Raw genomic sequence first — 15,435 nt, 5'->3', positions numbered from 1 at the left:
AATGAGTTTGTTTCACCAAAGTGCCTTAGAGAGTGTCACATAAAATCCTGGAGAATCCATGCTAGAATTTGGGTACCTCTTCACTTGGATTAATTTGTTCTTTGTTTAGCCTCTGTCAATTGAATTGTGGGTGTACAGGGCATAAAGCTGGGACAACAATCTTTGTCTACTAGAGAGTGAATTGAAAACTTTCTTGTATTTTTACATCTAAGCTGCTTGGTTTGTGGTGCAGGACCTTGGGTATTCCTGAGACCCTTTTGTGGGGTTCATGAGTTCATAGCTATTAATAATCCTAAAATGTTATTTGTCTTTTTCATTCTCATGCTTCACAGTTTTTCAATAACATTAACTGAAGAATATTTTTTGTGTCTTTCATGCTTCTACATGGGGGAAATAAGGAAATTGAATTGGAGAACATGCATTTTCTGGCAGTCGAAATTTAAAATTATTTTTCTGGAAAGATTTTAAAACCTGTTAATGAACTCCTTAAATTTAGAAATTGTATGATTTCAGCACAAAAGAGTGTCTTGCATAGAGCAGAACCTAAATATGTATTTACTAAATAAGTAAACAAATCTGCCTCTTACATTTTCTTAACAAATTATATTAGTGTAATTAATGTTGTCATTCTAAAGGACACAGGGAGTGTTTAGAATACAGGCAAACACCATGCTTTCAAACATTTAGATGTATTCATTTGCATATTAATTATGTATACACCAATTATCATTTTCATTTGTTAAAACAAATCTCCTCAATGCTTTGTGGCATATGACAGTTTTTTTCCTTGAAAGAAGGAACATACTTTTTTTTCTAAAGCATTCTATGTTTTCAAAAATGTTAGTCTGAATTGTTTATGTGGTTTCGTACATACCTCATTAAAGTTTTATTGTAATGGGTTCATATGAAATAGTAAATAGATGTTCCCTTACCTGATGTGTCTTTGCACCTGTTAGTTTCTTTATAAGTGTTGTCATTTCATGTGAATTTTCTGTTTCAGTACCTTATAGGCTCCAGCGAACACCTGGTATTTGCTTTGGGTGCAGTCACACTAAGTAAAATACAAAGCTGCTTATGAGAATGTCATCAATTTTAATGATTCTTCAAGAAATAACTTTAAAAAAACCATACTTAGAAACTGATTTTCGGTGTATCATATACTATTCTCATTGACCCTTCCCACCTCTGCAGAGGGGTGTAGGAAAGAGTCAGATTGTTTTTTGGAAAAAAAAAAAATTGAAGCAACATACAACTTTAATAAATGACATGTCTTTGAAATACATATTTTGGTATACATTGGCTAAAACATCAGTGATGCTTAATGGTACAGATTTTCCTTATAATGAGTGTTTTATAACATCTATTGAGTTAAAAAAACCTGAGTTTGTAAAATAAACATGATTGAATTCTATGTGAGTTGATGAAAGAAACAATTTTAATATCCTCCTGGCTAATCAGAAAGGAAGATTGAGGCAGGGGTATGTTTGGAAGACAAATTTATCTTCTGGAACACTTAAGACTAGAAAAGAGGCCACAGCTGGGAAACCAAATTTAGACTTTGGGGCTTATCTCAGATGAAAGGTTTCATAGAGCATGGAGGCCTGTTGACTTTGTGTGGTTTCCGCACATGTGTCCAGCGTGGATTCTGTTTTAGTTATCAAGTATAACATTTCACTGTAATGCTGTTCAACCTCATGCTTTATTTCTAGACTCCTAGAATTCTAGTACAGTGTCTGGCATATAGTGGGTGTTGAATAAATATTTTTTAAAACAATGCATGATTGATTATCTTTGTTCAAGTCTTTTTTATGCTGTTTTAGAAGGTACCTTTCAGCCAAGTCCTTCTTTTGAGATATTTAAAATAATAGTCTTGATACCTTTTGTACCAAAGACCTTGTTCTAACAGTCTCTTCGTCAATAACTTGCTAAGCTGCCCTCCTTTGTGAAGAAATTTTGCTTTTGCTTAATCACAGCATATGGCACGAAAAATCACCATGGAGGGATTAACTTGAGTTGAGTTGTAATTTGATTTTTTATTCCTCCCCAGTTTTTAACCATCTGGGCTACAAGATGATACAAGATAACCTTCATTAGGCTACTTTAAAAAGTGTTTTAAAAATCATTCATTCTGTATCTTAGTAAGGATACAGGAGAAACGCAACAGTTGTTGCTTTTGTGTAGAGCGACTGGGACTGCATAGAAGGGAAGTGGACCTTCATTGGGTGTCTTCGAAAGTCATCTTTTGAATTTTGTCCCATGTGCTTGTTTCGTCGAATTTTGAAAAACTCACTAACCTTTGCATGTTTCATCAGCCTTTCCACTTGTGTGTTTCGTTGCCAGGTGGTTAGATGTTATAACTGAGAGAGCATTGACTTCTTACCATCACTTTCTGTCAAACTCCTTGGCCAAATTACTCAACCTCTCTCAACCCTGGTTGCTCCCCTGTGAAAGGGAACTGTTGCCTCCTTCACATGGGTGTTGGGGGGCTGGGTAGGAATGAGAGCCCTGGTGCTTCACACCGTGCCTTTACTACTAGGCTGAAGGAGCAGCTTGAAGCTTCTTCTCCAAACCTTTCCCAGGAAGCAGTGTGGTGCTTGCAACACATCCTCCTCCCAGTAAAGGGTGTTAATAATACCTGGCTGTTAGGGACCCAAGTGGTTGCACTCATGGGAATTTAATTCATAGCAGATCTCTAAAAACAGGTAATAAAATGCACTTTGCAAATAGTGTTAAAACACCCCATGACAGACGAAGAAACTGAGACACAGAGCCCGTGCAGGAATACCTTGAACCACAGCCTGGGCATGCAGTGGGACCCGTCAAAGTGCTGTGGGGGTTCCAGGCAGGCGGGAGTGTGGAAGGGCTGGGCGTGGGCAGGAGGGCATGCCTTCTGGCTTCCCGTCTCACCTCAGTCTACCTCTCCATGAGGTAGGGAGGTGGGAAGTCCTCGACCCAGAGAGGGCTTTAGAAGTAACTTTTTTCCTTCTTAGACTATAGTTCTCTAGGCTTTTTCTTCAATATACTGTAGAAAAAGATATAAAGAAACAGCCATACAATTCTGAATTTCACTGAAAACATATTTTCAGCTATCCTCATCCTTAGATAAAGTTTGTGACAAAGTTACCTTGGATATGTGTGAAAATAAGGCTCAGAGCTTTGGAATGTTTCCTTGTTAGATGCTAGGCTTTCATCTTTGGGTGTCAGTGAGGGGTGTGAGGTTTATTGTGCTGAGTGTATCTGGAGCCTGTGTGTTCTAATAAAAATACCTAATCATGTCTGCAAACTTTTTTAAATGGCATTTAAAAACAACAAGGCAAATGAACCTTTGGTTGGTTAACTTGTTTTTGTTGATGGGGCCCTTTCCCTTTTAGCTAATAGTACATATTTGCAAAACTGAGCTGTTATTTATGTGTAGATGTGAATCTGAGGTCCAGAGATTATGTATTATAGTAATATATTTTTTTCCTTTAGTTTTTATGTTTTCTTATAAATCTGGGGGATATTGGGAGGATATGGAAGCAACCTCTGTATATTCATGGAGAACCATGGAAGATGTCTCAGATTACATGTAATGTTGACATATAATCCTAAAATATGTAGATTTACACCCCCCCCTTCAGAAAATAGTGCCTTGCTGATTTGGTAGTTTTGAGTACTTTTCAGACACAACTATGCTTTGCCATTTAAGCAAAGTCAAATTTTAAAAAAGCTTTTAAAAAAATTACAGCATAAGGAATATAGTCAATAATATGGTAATAACTGTGTGTGGTGCCAGATGGGTACGAGACTTACCGGGGCAATCACTTCATAAGGTATATAAATGTCTATTCACTCTGTTATACACTGGAAACTAAAGTAATATTGTGTCAACTGCAGTTGAGACAAGACGGACACCTCTTGAAGGCAGGCCTTGTACGTTAGACTACTTGGCATTCCACCTTGCTTTCTGGAGCACAGTGGGCAAGTCTGTTTTTATTTGTTGCTTGAACCATTTATCATTATTTTAATCCAGAGTGGTGATGTTTTTAATCTAAAAACTCGATTTCACAGGATTTCTGTGTGGATTTAAATGTTGCTACCTAAATCTCTTGTGTTTATAATTGGATTCAGAAAAAGCCAGAATGTTTTTAAGGTTAAGAACTTTCTCAGACAACTGTGGTTTAACTTCACTAATGAACCCATATCAGACAAGAAGACAAATTCCAGACTATTTGTGCCTCAACCAACCAGCTGGGTGCATACCTCCAGGTACTGCTCATGTCTCGAGAGGTTTTTCTGCATGAACAGCTATCACCACTCCGTCTTTCATTCGAGTGGCAAGCCATGGCAAGAGCCTTTCTTCCAGCCGTATAGAACTCAGCTGTAAAATTAGATTTCATTGGCGTAAAAACACAGTGATTACCAGCACTACATTCTGCTCAGTACATTCTTTTTCTTTCAACATTTACTTAGATTCTTTCTCTCTTATGCAGAAGGCTCAGGTTATAGTCATACATGTAAGAGAAACTAACGAACAGGTTTTTAGAGTTTTGGAGTAAACCTCTCTAAAAAGAGTTTAAGCTTTAGTTTAGGCTGTATTAAGGAAGCACGGTGGACAGTGATATTTGAAACCTAGTTTCTTAACAGCAGAAAGGAATCTTAAAGGCTAATCTGTAATTTTGTCATTTTATAAAAGAAGAAATTAATTAATGACTCAAATTCAGCACTAGTTATTGGCAACCCCCGATTAGAACTCAGATCTTTCAATACTCAGTCCTGGGGTCCATAACACACTGGTCCTTTGAGCTGTTTTTAGTGGAGGGACTATGAAAAATTCTAATAAAAATCCTTAGGCCCTCTTCATATCCTTTTTTTTTTTTGGTGGGGGGGTCATGGGCGGGCACACTTTAATTTGATTTTCAAAAAAGCAAAGATGAGAGTTTGTCCCAAGTACCTTTCCTCATAATTACCCAAAGTGTACGGGGATGGGTGAGCACAAGGAAAAGCCCGGAAACCACCCTAGCTTTCTCGTGTCCGATGGCAGTGCCCCACATCAGGTTTGTGAATGTCCACATGCTAATTCCACACGGTCAGAGACAGGGCCGCAGGCACTGGGTTAGTGTTACTGGGAAGGGAATGGAAAGCTCTCTCACAGCAGCAGGGAAGTGGCGAAAATAGTCAGATGTGTGTTGATAAATGCACACAAGTTTCTCAGGTTCAGAGATAAGGAAGATGCAGTGTTTCTGTTTTGTTTTAATCCTTTTTTTTTTTTTTTTTTTTTTACTGATGCTGTTGGTGTTTCCACAGTTATTATTAGAAGACAGTTTTTTACTTTTGCTTGGAAGGCTAGAAATGACAACTGTTTTCAGAGCTTCTAAGTTTTGAAATAATCAGTCAAGGGGTTTACCTTTCAAAACCACCATGGAGCAGAAAGGATGGAGGTGTTCGTGTTGAGGAAAATAAAATAGAAAATGATGCTTAGACCTCCCCGTAGTTGTAGGAATGTGTATAACTAACATAAGTTTTCTTTTTTCTTGTCGTCTTCTTCTCTTGTCCCCTCTCTGTATGTATCTTTCTCTTCCACTCCCTCTTTGTCTTTCTAAATCTTGCCAATAAAGCTTAGAAATGATGACTACACACATTAGGAACTTGTCAGTCCTGGTGACTGATGACATAAATACATAAAGGCCACCTGTATGAGGGGATGTTCATGAAAGCAGTTTTTGTTTCTTTTTTCTGTGCTACAGTGATTGTCAAATTTTGACTTTTCTAGACTTTTTTTTTTTTACAGCAACCATGGCACAAGCAAGTGTAAATCAACTGCACAAACGTTTGTCATAAAAAATTAAGTTTTGTTGGGCTTAGATTTTATGTTAGAAGCCATTTAATAACTTGTAATCACTTATAAAGCATTAGGTATCTGGTAGTTTTATTGTTTTAGAAGGGAATACAGTGATTTTTTGGTAATCTCTCAAACCCCTCTGCCCCAAACAGAACACAGCAAAACAAAACCTCTGTTTTCAATAAGTTTGTCAGATTGTCATTTTTACCACAGGTGAGATATTTCTTGCCTTACTGAACTAGGAGACAAAGTTTCTTTTCCTTATTATTATTATTTTTTTTAAAGATTTTTATTGGGGAATTGGGGGGATGGGAACAGGGTTGGGGAATCGGGGGAAGGGGAACAGAGAAGTTGCTGTCCTTTCGTTCTTCAGCCTAGTTGTGGAGGACGTTGCTTCACTGGCCCAAGTTGGCACCATCATTGCACTGTTTCCCGGGTGAGGCAGATCAGCCACCGGCTTCTGGACGGCTGCTCACGCTGGCTGCTGGCTACACACGGTAGCCCATGGCAACCCACTGTCACAGGGGCTGCAGCCTACGCTGTCACCGGTGACTCACGGCAGCCCAGCTCCAGGTTGAGCTGTTGTTCAGCATCTTAGCTGTAGAGGGCAGTGTCACTGGCCCTCATATGTGGGATCTGAACCGGGGTCCTCTGGCATCCCAAGCCAGTTCTTAACCATCGCGCCACTCGGCCGGCCCTCCTTATTACTACATACAAATGGCTTGGACATTTCTCTGGTATGTTTGTAACAGTTCTCTGAAACCTGGCCCCCCAGTAGATTTTCACTAGTGGAAATCAATTGGTACTTTTTATTTAAAAAAATTTTTTTTAATGATCTCACATGTGGAATCTAAAAATACTCAAAACAAACAAACAAACACACATAGAAATAAACTCATAGTTACAGAGAACATTTTAATGGTTGCCAGATGGGAAGGGGTGTGGGGGTGAAAAAGAGGAAGGGATGAAGTGCAAATTGCCAGTTATAAAAACAGCGACAGGGATGTAAAGCACAGCATAGGTCAATTGGTATTTTTAATAGAGAAGGAAATTTTCTTGAAGTGTGAATCAAGCTCTGATTTTACTAGCGTGCCCATGAGAATATTTTTCTCAGGCTACCAAATAAGCATGTAGCAAGCAAAATGTTCAGATGATGTGAAGGTGATTGGTGAATCAATATTTTGTTGGAAAAGATACAAGCTTTGTAGAATTACAGTTAACTTTAGTGGTATGAATTCTGAAGGTGATTTATCAATGTTTACTAGATTTTTTTCTTTTTATTTACTTAATTGCTTTCCATGTCTCTCTAATCGATGGTTTTCCAACAATTCCCATTCATTAAGGAACCCATTTGGTTTCTAGAAATGCACTTTGAATTGCAGATTGGAAGCAAAAAGTTAAAACTGATCATGTGCATTCTTCTTATTGGTTTCCTGATCACATCTACTTTTTAAACACTTCCCTTGGCTAGTCTAGAAGTCAGTCAGAAGCCACGTCAGAGTGTAGGTGAAGGAGCATGGGAGCCTGTGCTTCATTCAGCCTTGACTTGATATTTAACTCAGGGCGTCACTTTGTCATCCAGCTGGGCCAGCTCATTTGGTGCTGGTGGTTCTACTTTGTTCCTTCTAGTGTCGTTACGTTTCTTTTTCTCTTGTCATCTGAAACTAATTTGCGTACTGTAACTCACATCTTGAATTAATGTAAGGAAATTTGGGTCATTGGCCTGTGAAGTGAGGACCAGGACATGTTGTTACTAATTTGAAGTCCAGGTTCACAGACTTAAAACCCTCCCAGCAGTGATGAGGCGTTTAGTTTTTTTCAAATTAGAAATTCTTCCTAGTATATAATTGCTTTCTCTGGCCTTTGGAAATAGATCTGTGGTTCTCTCCTAAGAAGCAGGTTTTTCATGAATTTGGCCAGTATGTTTCTTAGGATAGACTGAGGCCAAAATACCATGGAAAACCTTTCAATCTTAAAGTGGGGGAAGGCAAGCAAGAGGAAAAAGTAATAAGGCAGTTGCCTAGAGTAGTGTAAAAACTGAAGACCCTTTGTAATATTCTTTTAAAGGTGTTCTTTAAAAGCTTTGGGGCATATTTGGATGGAATTAAATGTCTTACTAACAGTGAGGATCTGTTCATTTTGTTTTCAGGGTGCCCCGCCTCCACCCCTGCCATTAGTGCAGGAGTTCATTTAGTAATATTGGGCCTTGCTTCTTGCTTGCAGGTAATGAAACTAACAAATGACGGGCTCTCTTGGGGGTGGGGGCGGCGGGTAACCACAAATGCTCATGTGGCATCCTTGCCCTGTCAGTCTGAAGAGCAGGACTAGCTATGCATGAAGCACTTGTGGTTTTAGTGTTAGGATGTGTGGTTAGGGGGAGAGGTTGTGAGGGCCCTGTGGTTGTTACCAAATTCTTTGAAATGGGAGTATGGTTAAGAAAAAAATAAAAGAATAGGAGTGAAATTGTGGAGCTCTGTGTGAAAAAAAGAGTGAGTTCAGAGGATTGGAAAAAGGCCTTGTAGTAGAGATAATCTATTTTATATTTGTTCCGATTAGTTTCATAGTACATTTGTTCTTCATGTGTAACGTGTAGTGGTTTGAAGAATGGATTCATTCATTGTAAGAGCTGTGTTGTGTGAGGGCCATGCTGTGGCTGTGGTATTGCCTTCAATAAAACACATGAGTTCTGTGATAGATTTGGCCAGCTCAGATACACATCTGTCCAGGGAAGAAGGACCCCAAACCAGGAAAATGAGTGTTTTTTTTCCAGCATGGTTTCTCAAGAGACTTTCTGACTGAAAAGAAAAACAGTTACAGCTCAGTAGTCCAGAAATCACAATGTGGCCCCCTCAGCTTCCCTCTGGGCTGACAATTCAGGTGGTCGGGGAGGCTGTGCGAGGCCCATGGGGAGCTGGTGGAACCCCACAGAGACTCTTCCTCTACTTACAGCCTGGCTTCCCAGCCCAAGGAAGATGTAAGACAGCAAACTCAGGATCTGGCCCTCAGATTTGAGAGGGCGGGCTTTGTGGCGCTGCCTAATAAGGAAGAGAGAGAGAAAAAAACATACAAATTAAACCTAAGAACTCAAATGAGGGGTAGATTTCTCTGAATATGTAAGGTCACAACACTTCAGTAACTCCTTAGTACCTCACCTCAGGACTGAACATATTGTTGTAAACAATGACCCTACTACATCCCGAAGAAAACAATGCATTTTTGGCCAGCTTGGTCTATGATGAAGTAAGACAATGTGTAATTTCCATCCACAGTCATTGCAAGTGAAGCAAGTTTTGGTCCTGAGAGCCAAGTGTTTGGATAGTAGGCCTTCCACATTGATTGCTTCATCTTTTAATTTCATTTAAAAAGTTTTGTCAGCTCTGTCAGTGTGTCACATTCCCTAGGTCTCCTCAAAGCAGTGGGGTTGAGGCCTACCTGTTCAGTGAGTCATGTGTAGTTTTATTTGGGTTACCAGTCAAAACCAAGATGCGCTTTTTCGGGAGCTGTCACTATTGAATTACTGATGCATGGCAAGGCCCCCCCCCCCCCCCAGTCTCCTGGTCTGACTTAACCTTCTTTAACTGTCAATCTGAGTTTAGAGTGGTTTTCCCGATTTACAATCTGAATATTTGACTTTCCATTTGCATTGGGGAAAAATACTTCCCCCACCCCCATCCCATCACTAGGAAATAACCAGAAAGACACCACTATGTATCCTAAATTTTATGTTTTGCATCTATGGCTTTTCATTCTTTCATAATTGTTCCTTTTTCCCTTGTCCTTTCTACATTCCATGTCACTGAATTGTTTCTGTTTCATGATAATTAAAGAACAGGTTGGCAGTCATTGTCTGGTTAATAGCCGAGCATTATCTTGCCTAGAGATAGTTTGTTCTTCTCTCCACAGGTCCCTTGCATTCTAGGCCAATGAAAGTATCCCGTGCATATGTGTGGAGTGTAGAAATGGGTATTTGAACATCGTCGGCTGTGCGAACCACCCCATCTTGATGAATCTGTTACCTGGCCTTTCAGTCAGGATAAAATCTGCTTTACCTGTGGTGAAACTCTGAGGGCTTAGAAAACAAGCCTTGGATTTTAGCAAGCTGGTGGCGTAGGGAAGAGAGGACCAACAGCTTCGGTTATGAAAAGTGGGGCTCGTGGCAGGATTCACAGTGGCTTCTATTCACTTCATTCGTTCTTCCATTTTTCTCCGTGATGAAAGGGTACGGGGGTTGAGGGGTTGAGTTGAGTCATTAGCAGTGTATGATGTTTGTAAGTTCCCATTATATGCTGTCTAAGGAGTGACACATCCAGTTGACTTTTTAAAAATGTACAATTCCTCGTGGCTTTCCCTCCCTTGGTCACCTCCCAGGAATCTGCAATAACTTCTGCATATCTGTGAGATAGATAACCATCATCTAGGAGGAAAAAACAAACCAAAAAAAGGATTCAGGCATCTTTTTCTTTATGGCATAACTGCATTACCCAAAGTTGCCTGTATAGCTTTTAAAAGCAAATATAGTTATCTCTTTGTACCACCAGTGGACAGGGTTTCTTTGGGGATTTTTGCCACTTCGTGTAGGTCTCTACTCAGCCCTCCTACATCTGTAAGACCTTTGTGGGTGTGTAGGGGCCTATGCTCTTGTACTACGTTTGCAGAACCTGGAATTTAACTCCCTAATTTGGACTTGACACCTGTCCTTCAGAGTGTTCCTTAGGGGGCTGGATTGCTCTGTCTTGTTAATAGCAAGTGCCATTGTGTAACAGGGTGCCAACGAGGAGGTTTTAAAAATTGGAACTGTCAGTGTTAGACATAATGTTGGTGTTGAGATGTTCTTTGTTATTAGGGACAGGGGACCAGGAATGCTTGAATTATATACCACACCGCAGTTATCTCTTCCTGCCCAGCACCTGTGGTTCCCCCCTCCCCACCAAGAAACAACGAGAAGTTGGAACAAAATAGCATTGTTAATTGAATTTGAATCTCAAACCCCGATATTGAAAACTTCAGTTAGCTGTTTTGGACCATGTGGAGCCTAAATAGCTTCATCTGAAAGCAAGTTCTGACTAAGGACCTCCATCCCACCCTACCCACCCTCACCCCCACCCCCACCTCCAAACTTGTATCATTATTTATTGGTCTCTGGCCTAATGGAAGGACCTAGAGGCTGTAAGGACCTAGGGGCAGGCCCTGCAGTCAGTTTACTTCTGCTGCTTTTTACTGAGTGAAAAAAGGGAGAGCAGCTTCTATCCTTAGGCTTGTTTGTAAGATACCAGGACTGTCCCACGTGGATGAGGGCTCTGGCACTCACAACGTTAGCAGAGGAGAAGGGAGAGAAGACAGACCCGCCATCTGCACCATAGCCTCACCAGCAAGTGCCTTCAAACCCCTCCTTGGGGAGGAGTGAGGAAAAGGTGGGAGTGAGTGAGCATGGAATGCCTTCACCTCTCAGGCCCCTCATGTAAACTACTGTCCTGTTTTATTCAGCCTACAATTTTGAAAAAAACATTAAATGTAATACTTGAGAAATGGGCCTTTGTCATTTCATCAGTCTGAGGAGATGTAGTCATTCTTGCCCCATGCACTAGTAGGATACAGTACATTCGAAATACAATTGAAATGGACGTCGCTGCGCCATCATCTGACCAACTCTGAATCAGAGTGATGCCATGACGATGTCAATGGACTTGTCGTAGTTGGTTTCATTGTGGAAGAATCAGTTTCCTACATCAGGATAAACTATTGGGCTTTGGGTTTTATAATTTTATTTGCTTAGGAACTGAGTAATTGCCTCATAAAACAGCATGATGGTACTATTAACACTGAATTATAAGACCTGTTATTATAGAATGTGCTTCCCTAGTTGGAAAAAGACTTCGTTGTTTGGTGCTTAAAATAATTAGTTTCTCCAAATGGGGTTATAATAAATAGTGTAAAATTTTACCTATTCAAAATAAAAAAGTTTACGATCTCTTGGGTGGCTTTTATGCATCATTCGATACTTCCAGGGAAGGCATTTCTCTTCATTGGCATTGGGGGTGGGAAGTATATTTAGTGTTCAGAATGGAGGTGGTTACGAATGAGAAGAAATATTGTATTTCTATCACACTTGTGTGAGACAAATTTGAGACGGTCACTAAAGGATTTGCCTCACTGTTTTGCCTGATTTGGATATTGAGTATTATAAGGGTTCATTGACCGAACACCCTTGAATTTGAAATGTTGTGAGACTTCATTATGAATGATAAAAAAATCTCACTGAATTACCTGGCAGTTGGTTTTTGAATTGACTTAAAATAGTGTGCGTATGTGCATTTATTTGTGTATTTTTTTTTGTCTATGCTATTAAACTTTGGTGTCATAAATTTTAGACACAAGGGAAGGATATGTAAATACTTCCTCAAAAATAAGTTATAATTTTAAATAGGAATTTATTGTTATTTTCCTGTTGTTGTATTCAAAAGTTAGGTATTGGTGGCCAAGTACTATTATGGAACAAAAGTGGGCTTTGTGTTGTTTTGAATACTTGTATGAAAGTCATTTATTGTGTGGAAACAATGGAATCCGCCTTTCAGCCCTATTCTTCACGTGGGGCCATTGGGGCTGTGGGTGCTCTCTGAGATACAGGGAAGCTCTAGAAGTACACGAGTAATAAAGATGTAAATATACAACAGGTAAATTCCATCCAAGAAAATGACGGGAGAGAGATAATTAGAACACGATTATTACCAAATTAATGGCAAGGTCAGAAATTGCAATCCTTATAGTATAGGTAGTTAACCGTTGTTTACTTGCTTGGATTAACAACTCATTTTGATCCTAATAAAAGGGAAAAACTGCTTTTATAGGTCATTCTCTTTGACTTTATTTTCTGTAATTACTTTAAGGATGATAACACTAATTTTTGTTTGACACTTTCTCAAAATATTATCTATCCTCAGAAAGATCCCTGTGGTCGGGTAGTTACTATTCTTCATATATTTAAAAAATTTAAAACTAAATGACCAAGTCCAGGCATGGGAGAGGTTGGGTTTGCATGGCTGCTTGGAGACTCAAGGCATGGTCTCCTAGTTCAGGCTCTTCCTCGTGCTTTGACCCTCGTGGGGCCTGACAGAATGCTACCACAGTATGGTAGAACACCCCGAGTTTCAGCTGACCTCCAGATGGAGCACTAAATTGTTGTTATAGGTGACTGTTTGTGGTCCTGAGTTCTGTTTTTAAAAATGGCGGTTCTTTTGCAGGGAGCCAGTTGAGGGAAGTTCTCCATGAATGTACGTCACAATGATGATGACCGACCAAATCCCTCTGGAGTTGCCACCATTGCTGAACGGAGAGGTAGCCATGATGCCTCACTTGGTGAATGGAGACGCAGCTCAACAGGTTGGTGTCGTAAGAAGGAAACTTAGGTCAAGGTGTCTAAGGGGAAACTATTAACCCAGCAATTGTTTTATTTTGAGAATCCAAGATCTGTTGTTTGGATCATTAGTACTAGTTCTAGAGGTAAGTGTTTTTGTTTTAGAATTACTGTATGGTTTTTAAAAATATCAGAAATTGTGGTTTTTGAGAACAGCAAACCTTTACTTCATGCAGTTCGTGTTCTTAAAGCATCACAAAAGTCTCATTTTTTGAAATGAATCATGATGAAAATATGTACATGTCTTTGGAATAAAATGTTTGCTCATGTCATACATTGTGCTTGACTGGTTTGCCTGGTTGGCCAGAGCAGGACACTCACAGGGTGAGTCAGGCTTTGATCACACACAGGGTGACTGACCTTGATAAGATGGCACTGGTCCCTGTGAACCCACCCTGGCTCCTGGAGCAGTCCTTCCAAATGTAGAGCCTGCGGTTACTTAACATTACAGAATAGACAAATTATTTGTGAACTCACTCATGTAGCATTTGGGAAAAATTTTAAACAGTGAGGAGGACTTTCAAAAATTATTAGAGGCTGAACTATTATCTCTGATAACATAATTTTTTTTTATTAACTACGAAAACTGGGTTTGCTCAATCTTAGACTAAATGTCATTTTTGTCTTTGTGCAATTCTTTAGAAGCATAAAAATAAAAGTTTTTGTCTAATGAAAAGTAGAATTGGAAACAATTGTTTAAAAATATTTACCCAAAATATATGAATACTTCAAATAAGTTAATCAGCCATTTTGGTGGCATCAGTACCTCCCCCCCACCCCAATCTATCATAGCATAATAACATTTTTTATATATCATAGTACAGTAATACTTTGTATATACCTCTGTTGGATCGTTTTGCTGCTTAATTATTTGTATTACTTTCTCCTGCATTGGACTGTGAACCTCATAAGAACAAAGAACACCTAATAGGTGCTCAATAAATGTTTGTCAGTTGAATAAATTTCATCCCTCTCACCATGAATGCAGATATCTCCCTTCCTGACTCCTCAATCTCTCACTCTCTGCGGGATCATTTCTACCAAGATACTATAGTATCTTTTCTCTTAAACACACAAACAGCTACCCCTCTCCCCTACACAACGAAACAAACCCCTCCGTTGACTCCACATCCGCGTCCGGTTACCACCTCACACCTCTACTCCCCTCTCCAGCAGTATTCCAGGTAAGAGCCTCTGCTTCTTGACCTCCATTGCTCCTCAACTCCAGAGTCTTCATTTGTATCTTCTCACCTTCCTCTTCCAGTCTGTCAGCAAGTCCTGTTGGCTTTATTTCAGGAACATTTGCTGAAACCATACTTGGCCAGGTCACCTCTTTTCTTTCCTCACCAGGGCAGGATGGCCCTTCCCACTGGTCTTTCTGCGTTTACTTTTGCCCCACCAGAAAGCATTTACCACCCAGCAGTCTCCTGAGTGATCTTCTAAAAACATACTTTGCGTCATGTCTCTGCTTGGCTTAAAGCCGTCCTGTTACACCTGGAGTAAAGTCCAAGTGCGGTACCCAGCCTGTCAGCCTCCCGTGTTTAGTCCCTGCCTCTCGCGTCATCACTCTAACACTTGTGTGTTCAGCCACCCATGGGAAGGTCTCAAAGTACCAAGAATGGTTTCAAGATGCAGTGTTTGGTCCCCTTTCCCTTTCCTAATTAAAAGGATAAAAAAAGCATTCCAAATGAGACTAAACATGGAAAGCAGCCTAGGCCTCCCAAATGCAGTCACCTGATTCCTGTTGGGCTATGTACCCAGGAGACCTGAGCCCCCATCCGTGTTACTGTCACCGTTTTAGTGCTTTGATGATTTCTTCCTCATTTCTGTAATTCAGTTTGCACACAACAGCCTTTTATAGATGATGAGCCACATACAGAGCTCTTAGTAACAGAATGTTCCAATTTTCTGTTGAGAAGTACGCTCCTTTGTCCCTAGGAATTGACCGAAAAGACTGCATTTCCCCAGAAGGCCATGTGGCATTCCCCGTCCCTGTGTGTCAACTTCGAGTCTAAGCAGAAACTGCCTAATAATTTTGCTTTATACAATCACATTTGTATTTCATCTGGGAACTTTTCTGTAAAGCCAAGAAAGGGAAAAATGGATTAATTTATCTGGTTTATAAACAGTCAAATACCAACCTTTCTCAAACTAGGGTACACTTAACTCTAAAAAGAAAAATCCCACTGGAAGGAAATGTTTG

At 39.9% G+C, this 15,435-nt stretch overlaps 1 protein-coding gene across 4 annotated transcripts in view; it reads left to right on the top strand.

Annotated features, from left to right (window-relative positions):
* The window catches only part of FNDC3B (fibronectin type III domain containing 3B), a 329,942-nt gene that overhangs the window by 57,008 nt on the left and 257,499 nt on the right, over positions 1–15,435 (top strand). For all 4 annotated transcript variants that reach the window (XM_019624326.1, XM_019624327.1, XM_019624328.1 and 1 more), the window contains one exon: positions 13,060–13,198. In XM_019624326.1, the coding sequence (XP_019479871.1) occupies positions 13,088–13,198 (111 nt within the window). In that variant the 5' untranslated portion in view covers positions 13,060–13,087. The remainder of the gene's footprint in view (positions 1–13,059; positions 13,199–15,435) is intronic.

Source organism: Hipposideros armiger, unplaced genomic scaffold (assembly GCF_001890085.2).
Source record: "Hipposideros armiger isolate ML-2016 unplaced genomic scaffold, ASM189008v1 scaffold_584, whole genome shotgun sequence".
NCBI lineage: Eukaryota > Metazoa > Chordata > Mammalia > Chiroptera > Hipposideridae > Hipposideros > Hipposideros armiger.
The sequence above is the reverse complement of the archived record's forward strand: the minus strand, read 5'-3'. Positions and strand labels throughout refer to the sequence as shown.